The sequence below is a fragment of the Symsagittifera roscoffensis genome, chromosome 5 (genome assembly GCF_963678635.1).
Source record: "Symsagittifera roscoffensis chromosome 5, txSymRosc1.1, whole genome shotgun sequence".
Classification (NCBI taxonomy): domain Eukaryota; kingdom Metazoa; phylum Xenacoelomorpha; order Acoela; family Convolutidae; genus Symsagittifera; species Symsagittifera roscoffensis.
In genome coordinates this window covers 4,055,143-4,077,684 of record NC_087066.1, presented here as the reverse complement: position 1 = coordinate 4,077,684, position 22,542 = coordinate 4,055,143, and the positions used below count along the sequence as shown (strand labels likewise).

The 22,542-nt window shown below is 35.3% G+C and overlaps 2 protein-coding genes across 5 annotated transcripts in view; one reads left to right on the top strand and one right to left on the bottom strand.

Moving 5' to 3' along the window:
- LOC134846985 (WD repeat-containing protein 19-like) overlaps positions 1 to 22,542 on the top strand; it is a 107,313-nt gene that overhangs the window by 45,701 nt on the left and 39,070 nt on the right. For 2 of the 4 annotated variants that reach the window (XM_063864458.1, XM_063864457.1), the window contains exons 9-18: positions 1,507 to 1,668; positions 1,938 to 2,052; positions 2,272 to 2,313; positions 4,663 to 4,772; positions 17,964 to 18,086; positions 20,179 to 20,409; positions 21,053 to 21,119; positions 21,260 to 21,468; positions 21,744 to 21,965; positions 22,268 to 22,378. In XM_063864458.1, the coding sequence (XP_063720528.1) occupies positions 1,507 to 1,668; positions 1,938 to 2,052; positions 2,272 to 2,313; positions 4,663 to 4,772; positions 17,964 to 18,086; positions 20,179 to 20,409; positions 21,053 to 21,119; positions 21,260 to 21,468; positions 21,744 to 21,965; positions 22,268 to 22,378 (1,392 nt within the window). The remainder of the gene's footprint in view (positions 1 to 1,506; positions 1,669 to 1,937; positions 2,053 to 2,271; positions 2,314 to 4,662; positions 4,773 to 17,963; positions 18,087 to 20,178; positions 20,410 to 21,052; positions 21,120 to 21,259; positions 21,469 to 21,743; positions 21,966 to 22,267; positions 22,379 to 22,542) is intronic. The other 2 variants (XM_063864459.1, XM_063864460.1) reach the window with 2 other exon arrangements.
- On the bottom strand, positions 5,800 to 12,960 carry LOC134846988 (galactose-3-O-sulfotransferase 2-like). Its single transcript, XM_063864462.1, has 5 exons — positions 12,560 to 12,960; positions 9,001 to 9,095; positions 7,455 to 7,521; positions 6,860 to 7,105; positions 5,800 to 6,495 (listed from the first exon to the last, which is right to left on the bottom strand). The coding sequence occupies exons 1-5, from the start codon at positions 12,890 to 12,892 to the stop codon at positions 5,851 to 5,853; spliced, it is 1,386 nt and encodes a 461-aa protein (XP_063720532.1). The 5' UTR covers positions 12,893 to 12,960; the 3' UTR covers positions 5,800 to 5,850.

The window sequence follows — 22,542 nt, the reverse complement described above, 5'->3', positions numbered from 1 at the left end:
CTTGAAAACTGGCACGTTTCAGCATCTCATTCTTTGGGAGAAAAATTGCAAATAGTTTATCTGTATGCTAGCATTCTTTTAAAAATTTCTTAATTCTGATAAAACTTTATACTTATCAAGACACGTAAACACAAAAAACTTTCATTTTTTTATCCTCATTAAAGCGAAAGTATTGACCTAAATCGCGATTTTTTGAAGATGCACTAAATCACGATTTTCAAGAAAATACTTTTCTCGTATTCGATGCGCGAAGCAAGTGATTGAATCCTTATAATACTTTATATACTTATCAAGACACGTACACACAAAAAAAAACTTTTATTTTTTGAGCTTCATTAAAGCGAAAGTATTGACCTCAAGAAGAAAATATAGTATGCACTAAATCTCGATTTTCAAGAAAATACGTTTCTCGTACTCGATGCGCATTGCAAGTGATCGAATCCTTGTTCATTTTCAAATAATTATCAGGCAAAATACGATTTTCGTTCTGTAGATTTAGCAATTGTATCCTCTATTTGGAATTCAATTTCCCGTTGACATACCTTTGCATAAAATATAATTGAAATTGACCCTTGATGTCCTCTAGTTAAGAGTAATGGACGTAGTGAAGACTCTTATGTAGGTCTTGCTGTTTTTTTTATGAAGAAGTCTTAAAATATTGATGCACTTATTGAGTTCAATTGAAATTCATCTGCTGGAAGAGACGTAAAAAGCACTCGCCAAATACGAACGTGGAAATGGCGTGAGAAAACGTGAACGATTTCTTGTTTCGAAAGTGGAATTTGTTTGTAAGATTTATCAGCGGAATAAAAACTTCACCTATTGATTCAATTTTTTCAAGCTGGATTCAGGTTATCAAAACAGCGCCAATAATAAATTGTTCTAGAAATTCAATGAGCTTAATGGGCTTTTATTTTTTTGAAATTCGAAAGTTGAGTTTGTTTAAACAAAGCCATATTTTTATATGTTATAACTCTTTTCCAATCTTCGATTGGCTATGTTTAATTATTTCTTGTCTTTTATATGAAGAAAGTTGTTCAAATCTTCCGTAGAATTGATATTATTTAAGGATCTCAAACAGAATTTCCAGAGATCATAAACAAATAGCTCGTACACTGTCAGTATTCTGTTTGAAGAAAAAAGAAAAAATCTCCTTGTGCTGTCGAATTTTCTATTGTACAAAATCACTCGGACAATTTTTTTTCTGCATCATAAAAATCGGAATCGTAGCAAGTGCAACCATATACAAGCAAACTATATTGAACGATAGGCTGAATAATACTGAAATAAATTTTGATAAGAATTTCAATGGGAATGAAACGCCGCATAGTAGTAACAACCCTAGTGTCTTCCAAATATCGACTTAACTTGTAGTATATGACTCATAAAAGACAGCTTGGAATCGTCAAAAACACCCAAGTGCTCAGAGAATGGTTGAGATTAGCGGGTACTTATCTTGGAAATAACCAGAAATATAAGTGCTTACTTATTCATACATTATTTCAGGTAGCCTATACGAATGATGGACAGCTAGTAGCAGTGTCGACTAAAGCGGGATCTCTTCATGTGTTCTTGGCGAAGTTACCCTCACTCGGAGAGGCATTTGGAACTAGAATAGCGATTTTGAGCTCGCTGTTGGAGGTTACAATTTCGAACAGTGTTCTGCAGGCCAGTTTGCATCTTTTAATCGGTTTTTCTCTCCTAACTTTTTCTCTGATAACGCATGTAAAAATGTACTTTAAAAATATACATTAAAAACGACCAGGAGTGCAATAAACAGTTGGCAACTTTTTCAACATCGTGTAAGGCAGTGTTTTGGTTGCATTGCAAGTGTTGCGAAGCTCGGCTCCCCCTATGTTAAAACATTATAATAGAGAATTTGTTGCTTAGTTTTTAGCTTTATTGTTAGCCTTGGGTTTATGAGCTTTTCGTTTCAGGAGCCGGATATCAGTATTTCTCTTGAGTTGGAGCCTGCCTTCCTTGCTCTGGGTCCATTCCACTTGGCTGTTGGAATGAACAACTGCGTGTGGTTCTACGAGCTGCTAGATCGAGGTATCTGTATTACTGTTTATTAAATACATGCCTTCTGTTATTGAATGTTTCTGATTTTTTAGTTGATCTCATTCGTGCATTTTTATGATCTGAAGGGGAAATGGCGATCGCCTTCATTCTGGTTATAAAATTTTCTGAAAACAAACTGATATATGACATCTCCCTTTTGTTCGGCCAACTCTGATAAGGTTTCCATTAGTTGCTATTGTTTTTTTCCAGGAGAAAATACTGCACCCGTAAGATCGAACAGGCGGTCTAAATGTAAGTGAATGAATGTGTGATAATCTGGTCTCTGGACAACCACTAACTTTTGTAAAATGATGAATATCTTTTTAAACTAAAAATCGATCTGTTAACCTCTGTTACTTTCTAGGCACTAACGTTTCATCATGTTTTTAAACATGAACAGAACTTTTTATCTCCGAGACTTTTGAACTTGTAAAATTGACGAAAAAATAGATTTGAAAATCAACCGTTGAATTTCGTTCATTTTCTAGTCTGAATCTTTTCATCCGCTGTACAAACAGACTGGGTCGAATGATATATATTATGGAAGTCCGTTCAGACGTAATTCAGTCTTTATTTGAAAAATTTAAAAAAAGATTCGGTTTTGAGAGAAACGATTAAAAAATTTGGCTTTTAAGACATATTAAGGGCTCGTAAAGCCAGCAAGTGGAGCAAAGAATTGTTAATTAAGCTTTCAAAAATTTAATTTTCAGCTGTTTAAAACAAGTTGTTGAGTTGAAATCAGCTCTTCCTCAGCACTAAAAACTGTAGTTTTACCAAATAACAGACACATTTTTGAAAAAAATTTCTTCCTCAACACTAAAACCGTAATTTAACCAAAAAATAGTAACATTTTCCGAAAAAAATTTTCTGTAAAAAGTTTTTTTTTGCAAACAAAGTAAATAAATAAACTGTATAGCATTCGAAAAGTTAATAAGGTCGGATTTTTTTGGGGCACCTGCACAGAGATTGGCTCACTTTTTTCACTATAAATGCAGATTTAGATAGCAATTGTCTTGGAAGTGTCTTGGTTCTATACTAGACTTACTTTTTTCCTATAAAATATGAAAAAAGCTAGTTAGTAAGAGTAATGAATGTGGTGAAGGTTCTTATATCGGTCTTGCTGAATTTTTTTGTTTGTTTTTTTTTCAGGAAAAAGTCTTGAAATTTTGATGCGCATAGGTATAATGCACTTTTTGAGTTCAATTCAAACTCATCTGCTGAATGGGACGTAAAAAGCACTCTCCAAATACGAACGTGGAAATGGCGCGAAAAATTGACATCTAGTTTTGAAAGTGGATCTTAAATTTCATATTTGAAAGCCGAATGAACAAGTTACCTTTTGATTCAACTTCCTAAAGATGGGAAAAGTGCCCATGAGAAACAATTCCTGAAGTTCGAGTTTCTGATTTTGTCTTGTGTTCTTTTATATTTGATCCAAAAAGAATTTGTCTTTCTTGCTTTTTGTTGAGTTTTTTCAACTACAGCTTGTGTCATTTTTGCTGGCAATTCGTTTTAAATATTGTTAAAGTTTGTCCTTGCAACTTTGTAGTTTTAAGTTGTTAAATGAACTATATCCGCTATATTGTTGAGTTTTCATTGCTGTCTGATTTTCACTAGTAGTCAGTTGTTATTGAGTGGGTAGCTAGGCTTCAATGTTGATGTGGCTTTTTATGAAGCCATAGGCAGTGGGTTTGATACCCAAGTTTTACAATCTTCCGTTTTCACTATTTTTTAAATTTTGGTCTTATTTTTGTATTTTTTGATTAAAGGATCAATCAATTACTAGTCATCGTTTGTATTTTCTATGGATAGTCTTTTTGTATGAGTTATTTTTGTTTTATAATTCAGGCTATGTGGGCTCTGTCTCGCCTCTCTGTTGATGATTAACATTTCTAATTGATTAGCGACTTTTTTTTGCTTAGAACAATTAAGGCTTCAAACTTCGTGAATCTTTAACTATTTATGGATAGTCTGTTTTCGATGTGTGAGTTAGATCTTTTGAGTACTATTGTTTTTTGTGCTGCATTGTAAATTTCCAATCAAACTGGGTGTTTGAAACAAAAGAAATGGTCATTTTCTTTGAATTGTTTGACTTATAGTTAATTACACTTGCGATTAGCTATCATATTGCAGCCGGGTACTAGACTTTTTCCACTAAAATTTTATTTCATTTCACTGGGTTTTCTTTATTGGCATAATAGTTTTGCTGTAACTTGTTTTACCCCTGTAGCTTAGAAATTACACACATGCTTGGGACGAAAAAAGGCCGGGTTTCGAGTCCGGCCAGCATCGTTAACTTTTCACGTTTGCTTGCTTATTTTTGTCTAAAATTTTTTACAGCATGGACTTTCTTCTGAGTGAAGAAAGCTTTAATATAACTGAAAGTCAAAACTGTTTTTATTCCTGTAATGCTTCTGGTAATTGAGTGCTTAGAAATTTTTACCCACTTGTTTGAAATTTCTGATAATCTTATGTCAAAATGTTGAATTTTGTGATAATATTTGGTCTGTTTTGGTACTTTTTAGACTGGTTGGGTTTAAAATTAAGTTCTCCTGTCGTAAGGAGTAATGATGTGTTGTGGTGAGTGTCGAGTGTGTTTAGCTGGTCAGACGAAGGTGACTCAGCGGGAGTACATGGGAACAGTGAGTGAAGTGAAGCTGAGTGAGAAGTTCGCAGCTGTGAGGTGTCAAAACAGTGTACAGCTACACAGAGTGAGTCAGCCACACTTAACATGCACTAGCCCACATTAGTTAAATTTAAAAAGCCTAATTTAAGGAAAGGGAAAATGAAACTAATTTTATGTTCACGACAATAGACAGCTTATGTTTTCATTTTATGCTCTTTGTAATTGCCCATACTGAATGGAGTAGAAAAAATTAAACATCACAGGCTGAACCTAAGATTAAGATGCCAAATCTTCAGAGCAATTTAGCTCAAAATTAGGAGTGTGTTATCTCAGTTTGAATTCTTTTAGGTACAGGTAAATAATACTCTGGGGCTATATTCCTGTCAGAACGACCAAATGAGCGAAAATTTATGGCCTATCAACGTTCTTGAGACTGACTTATTTCGTTTTGAGTACCGAGTTATGGTTGGCTACTGGGGCAGACCTACGGGGGCGGGGGGGGGGGGCTGGGGGGGGGGGGGGGGCGTATCAGGGATTCGACCTCCTCGCCAACCAAAGGGTCTCTCTTTAGGTATTCTTTTAAGACATTCCTTTTCAGCTGACCAACCCTAAAGTTTTCTAAAAGCGCCCTCGGCGCCAATATTTACGAATTTTGAATGGGAGCGCGCGCCCAAAAATAAAAAAAATTTTGTAAAATTTTTCAAAATGTACCCAAAAACGCTATTTGTCAAAATAGGGTTTTTATAGTCTTCTGAGAGCCCTGAGAAAATCAGTTTGGTCGACCTTAAAAACAGGTCGACAAAATTTTCAAAAATTTTTTGAAAACCCGACCCTGATTGGCTGACAGATTTTTCGGACATTTGGTCGTTCTGGCATGAGAGATTCCCCCATTTAAAACGATGTGCTTTTTTGAAGTGAAGAGTGTGATTTTTCATTGGGAGTTTCGATATGAGCTGACGTGTGGTCTTTGAAATAATGTTTGACCTAGATTGAGGATGTTTGTAATGTTTAATCATTAAATTAAGTTTAAATAATAGCAAATTACTGATTTAAAAAAGAGTTCACATCGAGTTGATTAAACCTTTCTTTCGAAAACCAAATAAATGATTGAATTAGCACTTCGCCTGCTTTGAGCGTGTACAGATTGATTGAAGAATCGGCATTCAAATTTCTCTATGATATTTCTTTTGATGATATTCCACAAAATCTAACATAGAAAGCTGCATTTTGAAACAATCTTCTTCGTTAATTGATATAAGTTCATGTGAGAATTCAGTGGTAAAATTGACATTTGCAGGTAAATGTTGACCGAGTTGAACTGCCTTTTTGAAACGAACCAATTTTGGAAATTGTCCATCGTAAAATATTGGATGCTGTTTAAGTTTCTCAGTGCACCATTTTCCGATCTGATTGTTCACGTTCTTCAGTTCTTGCACCTGTTTGTCGAAGTTTTCGATGAGAGAAATTTGATGATTGAATTTTTCTAAGCTCAATTCGTGTAAAATGTAATCATGAGGTGAAAGTTTTTTATGCAGCTTCAATCGTCGCTGGTATTCAGAAGACGTTTTATTATTTTCGTCTGCGGTTTTTAATTTTGCCTGGTTGTTGTTACTGCGAAGGTATAGAATATCTTTGTAATCCCAGTTGAGAACAGTTTTGAGAAGAACTAAACTTTCGTCGAACTTTTCCTGGTGCATTATGACTGAGAAATTGTTCACTACTTCATGAGCTAACTGTGTTCTGTTGGTGGTGAAATAGGCACCATAGTCAAATAAAATGGCATCTCTGAGACCGATTTTGTAAATTTCCTGAAACAAAGTTAGTTTTAATTAGTCGAAATTTTAAAAGACTCTAAAGACTAGTTGACTCAATTTGATGGTTTTCTAACGCTTCGGCAGAGGGAAGACTTTTGAGTTGTTTTGTCTTCTTTTGATTCATAAAAATAATTTACAAAAAGTTGGGGTTTCAAAGAAACTCATTCTAAGCTTCGTGTTTCTGTGAGTGATTTGCAACTTTGAAAGGATAGGTAACTAGATCAACTGATCTGCTTCGAACCTACCCGGTTTAACAAAAATAGTACCCGAGTACTAATCAGAAGTAAGTCAATATTTTACAAACATCTCTGAAAAAGAAAAGGTGTCTAAATGAAGAATGATGATGATGACGACTAACCAGATTTCGCCACCTGTTTCTCAAGTTTCCATCCAGCAGCTGAGTGGAGTAGTTGAGAAAGAAGTCGAAAGTGGAGTGGGAGTCTAAGAAGGGAAAGGCTGTCTGAAGGGATCTGCCGACGTGGAAGAAGTCGAAGAAGGAGGAGAACTGGTCGAATGGGTGTCTGATCATCCCAACTAGGGCTGTGGGCGGTTGCATTAGTAGAGCCCAGAAGGGGTAGTTGAAAAAGGTGTGCAGAGTCATCAGCTGTGAAAAGAAACTGGAGTTATTGTTATTTCCATACCACCATCTGCAAGGGATTCTTGCTTGTTTGGAACTTGATGCAAGTATAATAGTTATCGTCTTAGAAAAGACAGCCATGAAAGATCACAATTTATGAAAAGCCCATTCATGAAAAGCTCAAACGCTGGTGAAAAAAACGCAGAAGCTGTTCCGGAAGAACTTTTTGTGGTGAAACCCATCTATATTTTAGAGATCGAAGTATCAAATTTGTTACTAAGAACATATTATTGCAGTATAATTAAAAAAAGGCAACATTTTCGCATCAAAAACTGTTTTGAATTGAGACGTGATCTTAGTTGTACCTGAAACGCACCTGAAATTTGTTGTCTCGACGTCTTGAAGGAAGCTCATCGGTGAACGTATTTCTCTTGAAAAAGTAGCTGAAACATTGCTCACGGTTAAGTCTTTTTTTTAAACATAACAAGTGAAAATGCACGTGTTTAGGCATTTTAAAAGCTTCCCAACCCTATCCTCATTCAGACTATTTGAGACGGGATATTACTGCTGGTGTTCGAAATTAAGTTCAGGCAAAATGTTCAAGAGTCGATGAGCGTAGTTAGACTCTATATAAGTTGTGATGGTATTTTATTTTCGTTTTTTTTTCAGAACTGAAATTTTTGTTCAGGTCCAAGTTTTACTTTTTTGCTATTGATTTTTTCAAGTTCTGGTCATTTCTTAATTCATTTCCTTTTAAGTTGAAGATCATTTATTTTCGAAAACGAATAGATTTCTCAGCAAAATGTAAATTTTATCTAGTGATTCATTTTTCTCAAATTGGGTTATTTTTTTTTTATATGTCGATTTTGAATTGTTCTAGAAGTTCAGTGGCCATCTATTTTTTCTTCGAAATTCGAAAGTTGAAATTTTTCGAACAAAAACCAAGTGTTTTTTTTGTTTACTTGCGGTCATTGACTCTTTTCCAACTGTCTGTTGGCTATGTTTGCTTTATTTCGAAAGTTGTGTTTTGACTTGGTGCATCTGTGCCGAGCTTCGCAAACAATTGAGAATGGAGTGAGAACTCTGTACCAACCCTACTTCCCCTAATGGTAGCTAGTTACTAATTTCTACTCATAAGAGAGCGAATGAAGTGGTTAAGCATATAAAGTTCTAGAGAAACAAGGATAGCAGATTGCTCTGCAAATAGCGCAGATGTTTCGACGATTTTCTTATAAAAAATACTAACGTTTTTTTCCTCGTTTTTTTGTGTGTAGTGTGATCATCAAAACTTTTCCCGAAAGCCTAGAACTTAGGTATATTCGATAAGCACAGTAAAACATGCCAATTGGGCTTAAATTTTGTTTAAAATACGACAAGAAAACAAAAAAAATAAAAGTCCAAAATTTGTGTTTTCGTTTTTTTAAGATATTTTTGATTGTTAATTCCTAAGAGCGCGCTGAAAAAATATTTTAAAAATTATTTCACTAGGTAAAACAAAAATTTCATGGCCTATCCTTCTATAAAAAAGTCTGCTCGCGGCTTGCTTTACTTGCTCGAAATTGAACTAAAACTCAAAAAATTTAAACCAATTTTTCTCGAAACTGACAATTATTCGAAACATTTTTGATGTCGTTCGAATCAGGGCTGAAAAGTTTAAAATGTGATTCATCTTTCCTACCATTCCAAAGGTTGTTTGTTTTTGGTAACTTCTCTTGGTTGAAAAGTGAAATGAGCCTTCTCGCTCGCATTTCTCGCTCGAAATTAGACAAAAAACCAAAAATTTCAAATTCTCGATGCGGGGACAAAAATTTAAATCACACCCGACGAATATAAAGTTCCTCCCCATTTTTCAAATGGCCGGAACAATAAGTAAGGAATATCTCTGTGAAAGAGGGATTTTTTAAATGATCATGATATCTCACCCAATAACGGAGGCTCTTTTCTGGGGCAGAAGCATTTCCAACGAGTGTGTGTCTGCATGTCGCATCAAAATAGTCGCCATCATGTCACTCGCACACTGAAATACGAATTGTTGTGAGCTCTTTATCCTTTTACCCCCGCCTCGCATGATCATTGATTATTTTACGGTTCAACTAGTGGTTTTACAAGTTGAAGTATGACGACCAAATCTGTTTGTCATGGTGTAATTAATTCCCTGCGTCAGTTTTCATAACAATCCGATGACCCGAACAATATTTTAGTAGTAAAAATTCGCAGGTGGGAGGAAGCAAAAAAAGCCTTGTTGTCTTTCTGAGGGCTAAATGCCACATGATTCGTTCTCATACAATAAAGGCAAAAACAAAACGAATTTAGTGCTCAGCATATTGGTGATCAAGTTACTATTCAAATGTTCAAAATTTTTCAAGAAATGTGGGTTTTTGTCTTTAAATCACAAAGATCTACACTTTCAAAACTCTCAGGACCTATTTTCAGAGTACTCAGACACAAATGAAATCGAAAAGCAAAAATCAGCTCATTGAAAAGAGGCATACGATTTTTCCTGTTAGTTTCAATTTTGTTTGCAGCTCAACTCAAATTATTTGCTCTATTTGCTCTCTAGCCGTATGCGTTTGTTTTAGATTTTTCTCAATGTGTTTGCTTTAGATTTTTCGAATTGAAGTTTTTTTGAGTTGGAAATGTGGTGGACGTGGAGAAAAAGGCCAGTGTGAAAGGTCTAAAATAATTGGCTCTTTACCTCGGAGAAAGAGAGAGCTACTTTTCGAGACAACACATTCCTAAGATGTGTTCGAGGTCGAAACAAGAGGGAAATGAAACTTTTTATCGCCCCGCCGGTTTAAACTGTCAAATGATACCCAGCCGTTGGAACGGAAGATGCTATTCTTGAGGTTTCCTGGTGACATTTTTTGCACATCCAGACACATCTTTGCACATCCAGAAAATATTGGGCACGGAACACAATACTTTCACTTACAATTCAACGCCAAGAAATGAAAATTTCTCTGTCTGAGAATTGAGTTTTCATGTTTGTGCGGACGGTACAATGCTTTGCTGTAAAAATAAGAAATCAAACTAAAAAAAGTTAAGATCCGCAAACTTCCAAAATTAGATCATTATTTTTTTTTAAAGGCTTTACATCAAAAGATGAGGGATTTCTCCCCTTAAATGTGGAATGGAACGAAATTTAGAAAGTCAATATCTGCAGTTGTTACTGGGTCATAAAACTACCCAGGTGTCGGAATTTTTCCACTTGACTTAGGAATGGTAAAAGACCAAGTAATAGTTTTGTTTTGTTTTCGAGACGTGTCTGTTTTGAGACCAGGCTGTTTTTGAGACTACCGTGTGAAAGGAAACTGATGTGGTCGTCGACGAGGTTTGCCAAGCAGTATGTTCTGTGCCAAAAGCTCGTTCTGCCTCACGTACTCTGGGGATATCGAATATCTTGCCTCTTCTGGCAGATAGGACACAAAGTTCTGTCAATCGAGCTTGTACCGGTATGATATAATCTTCGATAAGACCAACAATTCGTTCATCTCGATATATAAGGACAGTGGTAGCAGGTTGAGCTGGTCTAGGCGCTCGGTGTTATGAAGATCGATGTAGTTTGTAATCCAGTTCATTGCTTTGCATTGTATGCAGTCCAGCGCCTTGGTAATTGTCTTGTTCGCAAACCAATTGCATATGTGTACGTTGTTATGGGCAGAACCATTGATTTGAAGAGAGTAAGTTTTTGATGGGGGACAATAAGATCGACTGACGATCGTTCGAGCATGTGCAGGATTGATAGCGGCTTCCGAATTGTCTTGTTTATGTGGGAGCCCCAAGAACCAGTGCACCAGTGGATGCATATGAGGTGTACGACAAAAATATCTTGTACTGAACCTAATTGACTTAATTCAAAAATTAGTTGAAATCATTATTTTTTTAAAAGTTTTTATTAGCTTTTTAGTTGAAGGAGCTCCTGATGTCTTTGAGTATTGTCGATCATAACGCTTACCGATGAAAAGAAAACGTTTTGTCTCTAAAACGGAATAAAGGAGAGTTTGATTTTTTTTAAAAGTTGTTTTAAAAAATATGAACCACGAAAATGGAAAACTTGGAAAGCAATTTTTAATTCAAACGCCATCTAGCCGCAAAATTAACACGTTCAGACGGAGTTAACAACCAAAATACACTTCGTGGTGGGAGATGAGAAAATTAAAATTTGCCACCAGCATTATTGTTAAACTTGGAATATTTCGGCCTTAAAAATGATTTGCCCTGCTGAAATACTGGCCAAGATGATTGTGATAAAAAACCAAGTGAGGTACGGCAAAAACGATATCGGAACGTGTCAATGAAGCCAAGAACGGGTCCCAAGCAACTAACAGGATCCCTAGTGTAAATACAGTGCCCCAACTTTTTCAAAAAATCTCTTCATTTATGTAATATAATGAATGCATCGAATAAGTCAGCGCAAATGAGGCATTTTAATCAAAACTCAGCAAACGTCCTGAAAACGATCAATCGACGTCTATTGATGAACTTAGTCGCTGTATTTGCTTAGAATGTGTGTGAAATGGGACCCTTCTGTCACACTGGTTCCGAAGAACCACTATCTTTTTTAATAAGAGTGCCAATCAGATAATGAGCGGTTTTTTGGCAGCTTCTAAAGTGAAATACTTAATTCGGAAACTAATTTGTCTCAATTTGAAGTAGGAATAATGTCACCGATGAGCAGAAACCTCGATTATGCGCTGATAAGACTAATCAAACGAGGATTAAAACAACGGTTTTTAAACATTGGCAAATTGTTTTGGCTGACTGTTTGCATCCGACATCAGATGGCTCAAGGTGGTGAGCGAAAGACTTTTTTGAAGCCTTGCGGAGTTTCTTGCAAACATAGCTGGCTCACTTTAGCGCGAGAACGCATCAGAATCGTACGAGTGTCTCCGATTAGTTCGAGATATTTCATCAGATCCGTAATCATCGGATTGGGTGGAGTGATTTATCAAATTAAATCCATTTCAGTCGTTATTCGAACAATATCAAACATTTTTTAAAAAAAGAGTTGTCCCGGTGTCGAGAAAGGCTGGATGGAAGTTTTTGAGATTTACTCTAATTTTGAGCGAAGAAATGCGATCGAGTTTCCAACCTGATATAAAAATTTAACTTTTATTTAGGCTAAAAAAAACTTGATTTTACTGAAAAGATAACTAGTTTTTGAAATTTCATTTAGCGCTTCCTTGGCTATAAAAGTTTTCTTTTATTTGAAAAAAGAATTTTTTTGGATAAAAAAATAAGATTAAAAAAATCTCTTATGTCATCCATTTTTTAAGTCTTAATTTCGATTATGTCTTATTCATTAATTTTTCCTTTTTGTATTTTTATGAATCTGGTCGGAACATTCTGTTCTATTTCAAGGGGGCCATAATGGAAACTGAACGTTTTTTTTGAAATCTGTTCCATTTGGAGGGGGCAATAATGGAAACTGAACGTTTTTTTTTTTGAATTAGAACGAGTTTTTCTAACGTGTGTTCTTACCTTGTGGGTTTTGACTAAAGCTACGTTCCTTACTGTGCATTTCTCTTTCGCTGTCCGTCGCAGAATATCGAGTGCAGCGTTGTGGTCAATGAACGCTCTTCTACCAAATCCACAGGACTGGTTAACTTCTGGTTGTGACTCTGATTTTGTAACTAGTTCTTTCGAGTTCTCTCCGATTGGGTTCAAATGCGTTTGTGATTCAGCTAGGTTTGTTTCCGTCTGTAATAATGATTGAATTGAGAAATATAATGAGCGAAATTTTAAATTGTAAAGCAGAAACGCCAACCCCAAACAGATTATAAATCGTTTGATGAAGAATCTCAAGTGTACCATGTTTTTTTGAAATCGAAAAACGTCTTGTCTTATCGATGAAGATTGGCGAAGTCAATTCGGGATATAATTGCATCTAAAAAGTTGAATCTAAGTAAATTACTAGCAGGTAGCGAAAACAAGGGATTAATTTTGAAGAATCAGTATGCTCATGGTTTTGTTTTGCAGATGTCTGAATGCGTGTGGATTTTGTGCATGCGTTTTCCCGCGCCTCAATTTTTTTAGCTTTTGATTCAATTTTTTATTTCGAACGTGGCTTTTTTTGATTGAACTAAACTTCTATAGTTTTTTTCAGACTTGGCTGTTTTTCAGACAGTGTTATTTTTGGCTGTTTTATTTTTGGCTGTTGTTCATATGTGAGAAATTTGCTGTCAGTTTTTCAATGCGCACTTGACATTTTTTTGAACAAGTAGAAAATCATGCAGGGAAAACAGCATGAAGAAGTGAAAGCTGAAAGAGTATTGACTTTTAAGTAATAGGTACGAGTGGCATGAACGAGTGCAGGCGATCAGTAGGAGCTCAATTGGAGCAGTTAATTTTAATAATCTTTTACTAAGATTTTTCAAAATATTCATTTTTCAAGTGTTTCTGAGGGAATTGTAAAATCTGTGTTTTTTTCAGCAACATTGTATGAGCTTGCACATGATGGAAATTGAAATTATGTGTCAGGCTTCTCGGAAATGGATTTAAAATGTTTTATATGGAACAGAATATTTTTCACATTACGTGTCAGATACAAATTTTTATGGTCAGTGAACTCCTGTTGTTTTAGAAAAAAAAGGTAAAAAAATGTGAAGAGAAAATTTGCGTATGAAAATTCACGTTGGCATACAATGGAAAACACCTGCGATGTTTTTTCATTGTCTAAACGGTTGGTTTGCGATCGCGAGTCATATATCGGAAATTCGATCTCGATGTTCTGCATTTAGCGTATTGCCCCATTTAAACCCTTTCCTTTCATTCTCCTGTTCATACATATCATGCAACAGCTATCCATGAACAAACCCATTTTGTATTCACTTTTAACCCATGTAAACTTCCATAAATCGAAATCGTTAGTGGGGCTAATCAAAACAAGAGGTAGTCTTCAGCATGATGACAGTGCTTACTTAATGAGGGAGAAGGAGAAATGGAGCCACTTAAACTTGCGACAGCAAACATGATTGAAAACTAGATCTTTTTCAGTAAATAATTTTTTCTCATATCTTTAAGAATTTGAGTGATGGTTATTGGGAAATATCAATTACTGTCGGCGCTCAAACGCCTAGTTATTCAAGAGTCGATGAAGCTCTTATATAGTTCGCAATGGTTTTTTTGTTCCTTTTGGGCCTTTTTTGTTTTCCACCAAATCTATTCCAATGGCTATATCTTTTCATGCTTATTATTCATTTCATGTGTCGAAGTTTTGACGCCTAAGTTTGAAATATGCAAATCGTGAATGTTAAGCATTCATGTATATCCATGAAATGATTAGTTTTCCGATTTTTATATAGCCATTGTTTCTCTTTTGTTCCGACCCTTGAAATTGGAGAGAAATTTTGTTTTAGATGCAAAGTCTTATCAAAAATAATCATCAGATTCAGTCAATAGATATATCATTTTCAAGCCCTTTCAGTCGTTAAAATTTTTAATTTGTAGTCAATTTTCGAGCGAGCAAAACGAGTATCTTCCGTATCTTCAATTTTCAAAGTTTTTGTAGTGCATTTTGGGAACAAGAACAAAAAAATTTCAGAAGTTCAAATAAATGTTTGTGTTTTTTTTGTCTTTTCATCACATCAAGAAAACCTGTTGTCCGTCTTTCCATTTTTACTGTGAAGGACGAACTTGCCGTGAAATTTTTGCTTTTCGTTAGGATCCTTTTAACGCATCACATTCAAAAAACGACACTAGTTTGAAAAAAAAGTTTTCGTTTTTTTTTTACACGTGCGAAGCTAGTGTATTAGTACGAACCTTCTTTTTTTCCAACCTAAGTCGCAAATTTTGGTGCGGTACTTTGATAGCATGTGCTTTGAAATTCGAATAGTGCTAAATTAACACAGTTGATGCTTTTTAAGTCATCAAATGACCGAAAAAAGCAATTTTTTTCAAGCAACATAACAATCATAAAACTCGATTTCAGATATTTTCTAACTCAATATATCTCGCAGTTTTTTGAAATGACTGACTTATACATAATGTAGCTTTATGCTTCGCAATTTGTTACATGCAAAGTTAGTGTGCATGCCTTCAGTTTGTTATTTTCCAAATTAGTAATTGCAAAATTTAGTCTATTTGTATTTGGTGCTGAATCGAATTGACAATTCGTTAGCATATGTAGCTGCTTTATTCGTCACTAGTGTTTGTCGGTTGTTAAGCTTGAGTGCCTAAGGGGAGACTCAAAATCTCTTGCTTGCAGGAAATCGCAGATTCGAATCCTAGACGTAGCCGAGTTTTTGCTAACTGGAGGCTCATGTTAATTTTTTGCCTCTGTGTTAAATCATATGTTCCGAACGTTTTGTGCTTTTTTACAGCAACCTGCTAGCTTGGTTTTATCAATTTTTTTTGATGAATTGCTCAACATTGTTTTGGTCCTTTTACAGTTTTAAGCTGTTTGATATCGTACTGAATGAATTCAGTTTCAACTAGATTTTTTAAATAGTTACCTTCTGTTTCTACTAACAATTTTAATAATCTGGTTTTGCAATTGGTGCGATGCTCTGCTTCGCCTCTGTGATGGCGAATGAAAGGGTTTTGGCGTATTACTGCGTTGCGTTGGCGTATTACTGCAATAAATCTTACAGCGATATCCGCTACCCAGAATAATTTACTATGATTTCGAGAGGGCTGAATTATGGACCCAAAAATGAAAAGATATTTTTAATTCCTCAGTATCTCGGTAGAAAACTTCCTATTCACGTCATTTTAGCCTATTTGCAAAGCTATATCAAACTGCAATCAATTATCTTAAACAAGAAGTGGTACTTCAATAGAGAATTATCAGAAAGTAAGAATGAAGCTGTGGTAAATTCTTTCTTAAGCCCAATGACTATTTAATTTCACCTTCTAAGCCCAGAATGGACAGGTTTAAAATATGGGAGGTGTTGCAGTTTGGCTTTCCTTACCATTCAAAATGCAGAGGGTTAAAAATCTCATGAATGTCGACTTGATTTGATAGTGAATCATCTTTTAGGGGAAAAATCACTGATCGATAATTTGTACTGCTCAAGAAAAATTGTTTCTCAAGATTTTTGATGATTTTTGTCGTGAAATTTATCAGGCGTTGCTTTAAAAAAGGGAATAGTTATTTTTAGAGACTACACAATAGATCTTTTAAAAGCAGGCGATTCATCAAAACTAAATAACTTTGCTGCAAATTATGATTTAACTATACCAAATACCTCAAAAGCATCGCGTGTAACGGATAATATTATATCATTTATCGACCATTCCTTAGTTTCAAACGACCAGGTAATTTTATTCTAGTTCTGGTTAATTACTTTTCAACACAGACCACTTAATGCTTTCTTATGATAAATTGATTTCATTCAACTAGAGACAAGTGATTTCCATTATTTCACTCGGAGTAAGTTCAACTTAGACTTGGAAAATATTGAAACAAACAAACGATGTTGCAGTAATAGCAAACCATACAATTCATGTTTCTTTGCAGTGATGATTGTATTCCACAAAAACCGGAAAGAAAGTATGACTGCAATGTTTAGTTTCGTTTCACAAAAAAAAAGAAATATAAAAAATAGTTAAATTACCGTTAAATAAAATGCCAGAGCCTAAGGAGTTACAAGTTTTCTGCCTCCAACCAGGCAAACTTGCTATTGGATCGCTTTTACAATTCGCAATAAATAAAAGTGTAATGCAAAAATATTTCTCATTTTTCCTTGAAACAAATATAACTGTTTTCAAAAATAGTAAAATGCAGGTTTCATCACACTTCTTGCCAATTTGTATAACAAACACGCTGTCAAAAGTTTTCGAACGCTTGCTATTAAAACAGTTTATGGAATATCTTAAACCAAGTTCGTAGTTCAACGTCTAATTTTTGAATTTCAGAAAAATATATCTGCGACAGATGCAGTTATCAGTTTTATCGGATTGATATGTGACAAGTTGATTTTAAAAAAAATTTCTTCTATATTTTATTAGAGGTTCTATCGGTTCTGTTTCTATCTTTTTTTGGAAACAATTGAATTTTATGGGTTTCCAAAAAGGCATCAAACCTCATTAAAAAATTTTAAGAGACTGTAAGCGGTGTATAAAACTTCAATTCAAAGTTGTCTTAATGCTCAATTCAACGTTTTTTTGGAACCCTTTTTTCCTTTCTATTTGTTCCTATATCTACTTACTTGTAAAAAATAAATTAAAAAGAAAATGAATTCAGAGCAATGGGCCGCTGATACAAAGTATCAAATGTGCGGAAAATTCAATGACGGACCTAACAAAGTTATTGCTAGAAATACTAGATAAAATACCTATTTGTTTTAATGAAAACAAACGGATGCTAATAAAAACAGAACTTATTGTTTCTGGGGAAGAGGTTAAGCTCGGAGAACTTATTAATAGAGATTTAAAAAAAATTTCAACAAATGAACTTAAAAACACCTGCGATAAAACATATTCAGACATGATAAATTGGTAAGACGTATTGCTTTAACAAAGCACATGTTAAAAAACAAACGAACGCACAAAACAAATAAAACAAATTGGGGACAGAAATTTATAGCAAACCATAGATGTAAAAAATGGAGAAGCTTAAACGTGAAGCTTAGAAACTAAATCTAAACGAAAATTTAAATTTGAACTTTTTCATAGACATACATAAAAAAAACCCATTGATAGATCCATTGGTTTATTCCGAACTGATTTTTATATTTCAGTGTAGCATTGGTTGAATCCTTTTTTATGAAGTTATTTGCATGCCGGTGTAATTGTTGATTTTCAACTTATTATGATAATTTCATTGTGTAGCAGCACGTATGCTTAACCAAGTGGTTTATTTGGGTTTTCATGTGTGAAAAAAAGTTCTGTGGTGCTCACTACTTGGCTAGCTGTAAATAAACCTTGTCTTCTTCTCATCTAGGTGGGCATGAGTAGTCTGGAAGATGACGAGAGTAGCAGTAAACTGTTCCCTGAGAATGCGCAGACGGAGGGAGTGATCACGGCCATCGCACTCACCCCACACTTCTTCATTTACGCCACCAATGTATGTAACCCCAAATATGGACCAGTTTGCTTAAATGAGAGGAGATCTTTTCATTTTGATCATATGTGAAGAGACAAATGATTATGATCTCTGATTCTCTGATTGTCATCGAAGATTTTTGTTAAATTGTTAAGAGTCGATTAACGTAGTGCAGACTCGTATATAAGTTCTGATGTTTTTTTTTCGTTTTCTTCAGGAACAGTATCAACATTTGTTCACGCTCGAATTTGATTTTTCGAGGTTTGACTTTTAATTTCGTTTTAGATTCAATTCATTTCCTTTGGTAAAAGAAAGGCTAACTCCACTATGGAACAGCAAACGTGTAAAGGTCACGAAAATTGTGATAGTCTTCCAGCTTCGAAAGTGAAATTTAATTTTCAGATTTCCCATGGAAATAAAAAACATTACCTAATAATCCAATTATCTCAAATTGGGTTAATGTTATCAAAAAAAGTGCCAGTGATAAATTGTTTTTGAAATTCAAAGAGCTTTAGGGTCATATATTTTTGTCAGGTTTTTTTATGTTTTCTTGCGTTCATTGACTCTTTTCCAACTGTCTTTGGGCTTTTTTATGTTCTTATGGCTGCCAACGGGAATAAGCGACCGCTTCTATTCTGGTTACAAAATTTTTCTAAAACGAACTAGTTTTTGACATCTCCCATTTGTACAGTGCTAATTTATATTATCCGGATGAAGCGAACAAAATTTGAAATTAAAAACGCATTTTTCTCAATCTTGGTTAACTTCAGACGAATAAAGATGAAGACAAAACTTGTTGAGAATTTCAGAGGAAATAATATGATGCGTTTTTTTAATGAAATTCGGGCCCAAAATTTTACCCCAAAAACGATCATTTTTGGCTTTTTTAGTCAATCAAAAGTTACGCAAAACTACCGGATCAATTGCTGCCAAAATTATAGCAAGGAATGCCTCTTATGTAGCCCAACAATGTTTTTTTGAAAGGTATACTCTCTAAAATTTAAATCAAAACGTTTTAAAAATGTTTTTAAGAGTAATGAACGTAGTGAGTACTCTTATATAGCTCTTGGTGATTTTTTGTTTTTCTTTTTTAGCCTCAATTTGGGTTTTTCCCGGTTTTACTTGTGATTTCTTTTTACATTCAGTGCATTTCCATTGTTAAAAGGAAGGTAAACTCCATTATCGAAAAGCAAAAGTGTAAAGATTACGAAAAACGTGATCGATCTCTAATTTCGAAAATAGTAATTCATTATCAGATTTCCCAGCGAAATAAAAGGTTTACCTATTGATCCAGTTTTCTCAAATTGGGTTAATTTAACAAAAAAAGTGTATATTATAAATTGCTTTACAAATTCAAAGATCTTTAAGGCCATCTATTTTTTTCTTCGAAATTTAAAAGTTGAATGTTTTTCGAAAAACAAGTCAGTTTTTTTTCGCTTGCCTTGCTTTCATTACTTTTTCCCAACTTTCAGTTGGCTATGTTCGGAAAATTGAACCTTTTTTGCTATTAAATTTTTTCTTCAAAATCTAGAATATTACTCTTCTTAGCCTTTGCTGGGAGTTACATAAGAGGCCAACTTTGATATAATTTTGACAGCAATTGATCTGGCGTATTTTTTGGTTGACTAAAAAGGCAAAAATGATCTGTTTGAGAAGAAATTTTGGGCCAAAATTTTGCCAATGAAATTTCGCCATATTATTTTTGCTAAAACTTTCAGCAAGTTATGTCTTCATCATTTCGTCTAAAGTCAACCAAATTTGCGAAAACGTGCTTTTACTTCAAGTTTTGTTCATTTTGTCCGGATAATTAAAATCAGCTTTGTATCTGCAAAAAAAAGGTTTTAAAGGGAAGAGAAGCAAATGGTCCCTCCTCAATTTTCCGGCACCCTCGCCACACAAAAGCAAAATATCCTTTTCGATTGATCAGCCCTCAAACTTTTCTTAAGGAAACTTTGTCACACATATGTTCTAATTTTAAGGAGAGGGCGCGCCCCCACTCGGCTTTATCAAATTGAATACTTTCTGAAACGTGTAAACGAAAAAAAAACAATGAAACAAAATTGATTTTGATAGAATTGGGAAGCGTACTAGTATGTATGTATTGTGTTTGCAGAAGGGATCAATCAACTACTTCTCCCTCGAAGACTGGTGTCCCATCACTCACTTCCAACACGCCAAGCCAGTCACCCGCATATTCCCAGAGATCACTGGCACCCGTCTGCTGGCTGTGGATGACATTCACCAGGCATTCGTCTACTGTCCCATCGATGACTCACTGGTGGCTGTGGAGGAGTTGCCCAATAAGGTGGAAGGGGTTTTGTGGGAGAACTATGAGCCGGATAAGGTGAGCAATTGAAGGCATAGATAAGTCTGTCAAGTTTTTACCTTACAGGGCTCTTGACAATATTGTCACTTTCTTAAAAACTTATTCGAATATTTTCGTCTTCACTTTTTTCCTTTTCGAAATTTTTAGCCATTGAAGCTGCATTTTGAAATATTTTTATTGGTGCGTGAATTGCTGGAACTCATTCTCTAAAATTTTGTTGATTTTATTTCAAACCCAAAGATTTTGTGGGCAATATTTGAGTTTTGTTGAGAATCAGTAGCGTGCCGATGGCGTATGGTGTGGTCCCCTTTGGTATAATTTAACGAGATCCTTTTTGGCTGGCCAACATCAAAAATTTTTAAAGGCGGCTTCGGCCCTAATATAGCTATTATTGAAGAAGGAGTGTTTAAAAGTGCCTGTCATTTTTAGCCTGTTTTTGTTGTAGATTGGCTGCGGCACATATAATTTTTGTTAAAAATAGGGTACGGTCCGTATAGTATTTTCGGATAGTTCAGAAAATCAAATTGGTCAACTTAAAAAGAAAAGTTGACAAAATTTTCATTTTTTTTAAAGAAAAACCGCCCCCTCCCCCACCCTAGAAAAGTTACTGCGCACGCCACTGCTGAGATATTTCGATTATTAAACATCTCAATTGTTTCAGCATATTTTTGCGACGTACGACGACAAGAATCTCCACACATTTGTCTATGTGCGCGACAGCATCTATGGTATGTTAAACACTTATAGATACCAGATTTACATGCTCGATTGAATTAAGCGTATTCCTTGAAAGTTACTTCAAAATATTGACCTCAACATGTTTTTTTTTACCGCGGTAGACATTAAAAACGTGTCTGTTTCCTTTCAGACTCCAGTTGCAAGAAGGTGGGTGGAGCTACTCCTCTGTACCACGGACACAGACCAGTGATGCTGCACAATGGACAAGTGTTCTGTCAGTCTCCAGGGGGCAAAATGATCACCATCACCCTCTCCACCCACACCAACAACAACAACCCTTCATCTGGAGGCAACACCAACAGAGACGCGAGCCAGGAAGGGGTCAATGCGGATGATGTTGTTAGTATTATACGGCTACATTTTACCTCCCAGTATCCCCCCCTCTGTTTCTTTTTATTCTGCTGACCAATATTTTTGAAAAGGTTTTAAGGATAGCAATGAATAATTATTAGGATGGAATAGATTGAATGGGGTGCTAATTTTATAGTCGATGTGGACGATCAGAAAAAAACATTATGGTAGAGGGCGCTTAGTTTCAAATACAATTTTGAAGAGTCATTTTTTGTAGTAAACTGAAGAATAAAAAGAAGACTACGTTGCTGTTTTCGTTTCAGTACCTGGACAATATGCTGAAAATGAACAAGATCCAAGACGCCCTCTCAATTCTGGGTTGCCAGAAACTGAACTCCTCCTCTGACTCCATGTCTCACCAGGGGGTCACCAGACTGAAGGGGTTTGCTGAGGCTGCTCTGGCTCATCTGAGACTGGATTATGCCATCAGGTTCTACCAGATGATGGGCGATGTGGGCATGGTGATGAACTGCAAGGACCTGCTGGTGAGTCATCAAGTCACTAGAGTTCATTTGACCGGATTTGTTTGGCTGAAAAATTTGATTATTCAAGTTTTTGTTTCTCTGTACTGTGTAGCAAGCTATAATTTTGTTCCAGGCATTGCGTAGCAAGCTCTAACGAAATTGTATAGGCGTAATGATTTTTTTGAACAAAATTTATCAGCATGGCGGAGCATTTTTTTGTGTTCTAATGTTCCATGTTTTTTATTGCTGATTTTTATTTTGCCTATATTTGGCCGTATGTTCTGAATCATTGAGTCAATTGTCCATTGTTGTTTTCTGTTTAGGCAATTGAGGACAAGCGTCTGCTTTGTGGCCACATAGCTGCATTCGTGGGGGAGTTCGACAGAGCCCAGGAGCACTTCCTCGCGAGCACAAACCCGAAAGCGGCACTCGATGTAAGTGAAATCAGGAAAGATGAAACTTAGTTTAGTGGAGTCCCTTAGAAGCCATGTGTATTTTGGTTTGAGATCTTGTTGTTCTTAATCAAGTTAGTCTGTGAAAAAACACACAATACCATTTTAATAAATAAACTTGCGATTCGCAAAGGATCTATAAAAGG

What these genes read in the sequence shown, in the direction of transcription:
- LOC134846988 (XM_063864462.1), bottom strand. Translation starts at nt 12,892, where the DNA reads ATGGTACACTTGAGATTCTTCATCAAACGATTTATAATCTGTTTGGGG. An exon ending in GTCGAGACAACAAATTTCAG is followed by an intron (nt 7,106 to 7,454) that starts GTGCGTTTCAGG and finishes TTCTTTTCACAG; the next exon opens with CTGATGACTCTGCACACCTT. An exon ending in GAAACAGGTGGCGAAATCTG is followed by an intron (nt 6,496 to 6,859) that starts GTTAGTCGTCAT and finishes ACTTTGTTTCAG; the next exon opens with GAAATTTACAAAATCGGTCT.